Source organism: Ziziphus jujuba, chromosome 3, assembly GCF_031755915.1.
Source record: "Ziziphus jujuba cultivar Dongzao chromosome 3, ASM3175591v1".
NCBI classification, from domain to species: Eukaryota; Viridiplantae; Streptophyta; class Magnoliopsida; order Rosales; family Rhamnaceae; genus Ziziphus; species Ziziphus jujuba.
In genome coordinates this window covers 13,830,213-13,836,272 of record NC_083381.1, presented here as the reverse complement: position 1 = coordinate 13,836,272, position 6,060 = coordinate 13,830,213, and the positions used below count along the sequence as shown (strand labels likewise).

Sequence of the window (6,060 nt, the reverse complement as noted above, 5' to 3'; positions counted from 1 at the left end):
TTTCAAATGGATAAGTGTCGAGTTACTTCTCTTAAGTTAAATTCATATTGTGAGAAATAACCAAAATGCAAATCTTTCATCTTTTTAACAATCATCTCGCTCAGAGGATAATGGATGCAACATTTTTTAGCATTTCTGTAACACCCCGTCCCGAACCATGTCGGAATTTTTGCACGTTGACCGAGGTTGACTGTTGACTGTTGACTTTGACCATTGATCGTTGACCGAAGGGGTCAAAAGTTGACATTTTGACCCAGATGGAATTCTAGGTTGACTGAGATACCGTTACGAAGTACATGTTGGCACGAATTCGTAGACTAGTAGCACGTTGAAAACAGAGCTACGGTTTGAAAGTTATGAGCAAAACAAGTTGAGGTCCAAACTGTCCAAGGGGTGCCAGAGTTGACTTTTTATTTATGGGGAAATGAGCTTTGACTCATGAATGGTTGTGAAGTGCTCGTCGATACGAGTTCACAGACTAGCGGCACGCTTAAAATGGACATCCGGTTAAAAAATTATGGACGCGTGAAGTTTGCTGGATACCGTAATATTTAAATGTTTTTGAGTTGATGAACAGTGAAACGCCACATGTCGTCACCTGATTGGTCCACGTGGATGAACAGTGTCACCACGGTGGCTTTTATTTGACAAAAATCTCGGGGAAGAGAGAGAAAGGGAGAGAGGAGAGAGAGAAGGAAAGAGAGGAACGACCGGCCACCACCGGTTGGCCACTGTCCGGCCACTGAAAAGCCACACGCGCCGGCCACCGGTGAAGCCCAGCTCCCCGCGACCTCAGCCTCCAATTTTCCCGGCCAGTCGCCGCCGGACGAGCCCAGATCGGGCCGGTGAAGTCGGCGGCGGCCGGTTACGTTTTTCCGGCGATTCTTGCCGTTTCCGACCAACCCAGCCCGACCCATACCTCTATTCCACCATTTTCGACCCCTATGAGTCCATTTCCGGGGTTAGATTGCCCAAAATCCCTACCGTTTCAGAGATTCCTCAAGTTTAAATTCGGCCGAAACTTTCCGACCAAATTCCGGCCACCGCCGGTCAAATTGAACTCAATAGAGGTCGGTAATGTGATCCTCATCTCACAAGCTTTCCATAGACATATAATTTGTCAATTTTGGATAACGTTTGTGTTTGAACTCCCGAGTACCGGGTATTATTTACCCGAATAAAATATTAATTTATTTGGCTGTGTGTGAATTGTGTTCTAGGAGCACCGGTGAGTCGTGGAATTGATCCCATGGTGGATCATGGTTTAATTGCGTGCTCCAGGTGAGTGACCCACCTTCAAAAATATTTTGGGCAATTAATTATGTTTAATTGGTATTTGAATCATGCTCATGTGGTACGATTTAATTATTATTTTATTGTGGTTTAATTTATTATTTATGCATGAGCAAAGTGTATTTTGGTAGTGATCGTACGTGGTTTTAAGTATTATTTTTTGGGCATAATTGGATTAAATATTTTATGAAAATATTTGTTTAAATTGTATAAATTATGCCCGCGGTATTTTAATTGTTGAACCTCGTGTTATGAGGAAATTATGGTTTATTTGTTACCGATGTTTTCGTACCGATTTGTTAAATAAAAATATGTGGGATGGTAAGTGAGAAATGTTGGTATATTTTCCACGGTAATTTTGGAAAATGGTACAGTTGGTTTAATAATTATTTTAAACGCATTCATACAGTATTAGTGTTCTGGTATATGTATATGTGGTTCAGCGACAAGTATTATTATTTCACCCGTGAGTTGCCATTGGACCGTGGGCAAGTAAGTTTGTTATTGGCCACAGCCGCCCCCCTCCTTGGCCGGGATGATGGTTTCAGCAGCGGTACTATCGGGACGCCGAAGTGCCGTTTGCAAGTTTCTCTCTTTAATCTCCCCGCCAGTCGGTGCTCAGGACGCTGGGTATCGGAGGGCATCACTGGTATATGGTGTGGTGCGTCAAGTACAAATTTTTCGGATAGAAATTTCAAACCCCAAAGAGTACAAAATTATTTATTATAATTTATTGCAGTTTATTTATATTTGGAGTATTTATTTATTTATTTGTTGTTTATTAAATTATTTGGTCCCTTGGTTTTCGGGAAGTATGAATATCGGATTTTGTGAAAATGTTTTAAAAGGGGAACATTTCCAACGGAGTGAATAGTGAGGGTTTTGAGAGAAAGTATTACCTTCAAATGTTTATTTATTTATTTATGTAATTGTTCGGTATGGATTAATTAAATTCCTTTATTTTTATATTGTTAATATTAAAGGTGTTCAGTAGATAGGGTCACTCACTGAGATGATTAGCATCTCACGCTCTTAAATTCCGTTCCCCTAGGTCCAGGTTGGGAGATGTTGATCGTCCGGGGCGAGCCCGACGTCTCAGTTCGTTGCCGAAAATTCAAGAAGTATTTCTTCCCTTTTTCCTCTCCATCCTGTATTACTTCTTATCTGTCATTGTATAAATTCCACATTTATCTGTGTAATGCTCTGTATACTGTATTGGACGTGTAGTTGTTCTTTATGCACTGAGTTGCTGTTATTTTTGAAGTGCTGAAATTTGTGGACTCAATTTGTAGTATTGTGGGAGGAATAAGGGGATGAACATAGAAGTGTGTTTTCAGTACAGGTAATTTTTGGTTAGTCCTACCCTTAGGGGAGGTGCTGCCGGATTTTCCGTTGGAAGGTTCGGTGGTATTTCCCTGGGATCAGGGCTTGTCTAGGGCTCCGGGGAAGGAATTCTAGACGGGTCCTGACAATTTCCACTAAAGCTCACTTTGGTTTCTTGAACCAAACTCTATTTATAAGTATAGTTAAATATTCTTGTGCTACTACTTCCAAAGCTTTATCCTTGTCCGAGATTATGAAACCCTCAGATATCCATTGTCGAATTAACCTTTGATGGTGTAGTCCTCTGGATACATAGCAAGGCACAAGAAACAAGATCTGAGGTAGTAAGGCAAATCGTTATAACTTACAGATAAGATTCTTGTCATGCTTGTAAGATGAGGATTACTTTCCAACTCAGAGCTAAGGTTATCATGCAACTTTTACCATTCAAGAACTGTCTTTTCTTTACCATATAAAAGTCCAGCAATAGCTACTATAACAAGAGGTAACCCTTCGCATCTTTTAGCAATCTTATCAGACAAATTTTCCAACTCTGCAGGACAATACCTAGCAAATTCAAATTGGAAAGCCTTGTTGCAAAAGAGCTGCCAGGTTTTGTCTAAAGGCAGAGGCTGAAGCATATGGATATGGACAAATGAAAATTTTTTGAAAAAATTTGCAATATCCATGCTTCTAGTGTTGATTACTATCCTACTACCAATTTTGTTAACAAATAGAGCATGTTCTATATCACTTCAGAATTCTACTTCCCAAATATCATCAAAAAAGACAACATACCTTTTGCTCTTCAAAAATTCTTTAATATTTCTTTCAGAATTGGACCCTACCATTGTTGTCTGACCAAATTTTTCCAATCATCTTCACCAGTATAGTATGATTTACAAACTGTGATCCGGGCATGACAATCCAACTTGGCCACCACACGATCATATACACGCTTGGCAAGAGTGGTATTGCCCATTCCCCCCATCCCAACAACTGAAACCACAGTGCGCTCTAGCTGTGATTTACCTTCACCAACTGATCAGTCTCTCTGAATCACATTCAATGGCCACAATCTTAGCTTCCTCTAAGAAGATTGTAGCATTTCTAGGGTCATACCAAGTGGGTGTTTGGACGAAAACCACATTTTACATCCTTTCTGTTGATCATCATCATTGACTATAGTTGCATAGTAAAATCCGTACCTCAAACTTCTTTCCTTGATTTCAAGGATCCTTGATCTGATCTTATTTATTTGAGAGGCAATATGGTGGCATGCTTTCATATTAAGAATTGAATGACCAATTCTATGGAGGGAATTGATGAAAAGACCATGCTGATGATGATGATTTTGTGGTTCCTTGTGAAGCAAGTATTCATGAATGGCGTCCTCTATTTGAAAAGCTACTTCCCTCAATTGTTCCACCCATTCTTTAACACCATCATGTCTACTTGTTGTTGTTGTTTCTCCGTTGGGGGGAGGGTGGGTGGCGGGGGAGGGAATTTGTTTCTGATCTCCTATCTGCATCCTTGAGGAAACACTGAATGCATGCTTTTACTCAAGCGTTTGATGTCTAAAACTTGTGAATGAACATGACTTGATGATCTCAACAGACTTGCTGATTCTTGAGTCAGCAATGGGATTAGGAGGTCTACAACATAGCCTACAGAAATCTTCCCCATTAATATATGAATCTGGTGAGCTTGATTGTTGTTCAGAATTTCAAATGTAACAGATAAGAATCTTATCAGTGGATATACATGTTAAATGGGAAACAAATTGCTCGATCAATAAGACTTTTCTCCTCCCCCACCACACCAAACGCCCACACCCACAACCCCCCCCCCCCCCCCCCCCCCCCCCCCCCAACAAAAAAAAATTATTATTACTTGTGGAATAAGGAATGCCATGCAAGGCACTTTGACGACTCTCAATTTGTCATTTAGCAGCATGTAATGTGAGTGTATATGTAAATAATTTAGGAGAATTGAGCTTGACGAGTAATGGAGTCAACCTTGTAATATGATCATTTGAACCAAAAAATATAAACCTTGTCATATGATCAGCTTAAGAAAAAAAAAAATCCATTTCCAATTAAATTTAGGGTTAATAAAATTCAAAATTAGATTTGATCCTTCTAGTTCAATAAAATCATAAATCTTCTATCAAGTTTCAAAGGTTCTTAATCTACTTTCATTTTATCCAATATTGCTTTTTGATTAAAAATCATTCACACCTCTCATAAGATTTTTTTGGTAACCCACACCTCTTATAAGATGCTGATTACAATTTTTAAAATCTGAATAATTAAATAATAGCTAAGGCCAACTTTAGAAAATGCAGATGAAATATATCCTTACTTTTGTTATAGCATAATAAATATAATTGCACATACCAAGAGACTGTAATTTTGTTTGTTTTTATTTGTTTGTTTTTATTTGTTTGTTCTGTTCCATTTTTATTCTTTTTGACAAGGTAAAATAATTTATAGTTGCATAAATATAATTGAACCTCAAATCCAAGTGACGGTAGAATTTCAACTTCTCATCTTTTTTCAAATTCTTTACTAATCCATCATTTAACACCTAGATTATTCCAATTTTATCAATGGATTAGACATAAATCAACGCCGTCCCAACAACTTGCGTTCGCAACCCTTCTACACTCTGCAAAGACTTCTACTTTGCACCCCCCATTTTTTTTTTTTTTTTCCTTATTCACAATGAGATGTTTTTATCACATATTTTGGACATATGTACCCTTTTTTTTTTTTATCATGGTTATAATACCATTCTAATTTAAAAGAGATTATAGAGGATGACTCAAACTTACGATCTGATTTTAAGAACAAAGTCAGTCTGATTTAATTGACTTGAATTAGAACCTCAAAAATATAGATGTTAAAGAAATCCACAATCTTAAAAAGTGTGAATGTTGGAGACAAACTTCTGGGCCAACGTGATATGGATTGGACATAAATCAACGTCATCCTAACAACTTGCATTTGCAACCCTTCTACATTTTGCAAAGACTTCTACTTTTCACCCCTCTTTTTTCCTTATTCAACAATGAAAAATGTTTTTATCACATATTTTGGATATATTTACCCTTTTCTTTATCATGGTTATAATACAATTCTAATTTAAAAGAGATTGTAGAGGGTGACTTAAACTCACAACCTGATTTTAAGAACAAAATCAATCTGATTTAGGTGACTTAAATGCAGAACCTCAAAAGTATGGATGTTGGAGAAATCTACAATCTTAAAATTATGAATGTTAGAGGCATACTACTCGCAAATCATGAAGTATGTGCTTCAGGAGTGTTTTGAATGCGTGCACCTATCAATCTATCTGATTTCATCAATATATATTACCATTTTTTTTTTTTTTCTTTGGGTGAATATGTCTCAAGCATCAAGCCCTTCTTGCAATGGGAGA

General features: G+C 37.7%; 1 protein-coding gene across 1 annotated transcript; it reads right to left on the bottom strand.

Moving 5' to 3' along the window:
- Positions 1-3,056: 3,056 nt before the first annotated feature.
- On the bottom strand, positions 3,057-4,147 carry LOC132803106 (uncharacterized). Its single transcript, XM_060815344.1, has 3 exons — positions 3,739-4,147; positions 3,479-3,648; positions 3,057-3,248 (listed from the first exon to the last, which is right to left on the bottom strand). The coding sequence occupies exons 1-3, from the start codon at positions 4,145-4,147 to the stop codon at positions 3,057-3,059; spliced, it is 771 nt and encodes a 256-aa protein (XP_060671327.1).
- Positions 4,148-6,060: the final 1,913 nt, after the last annotated feature.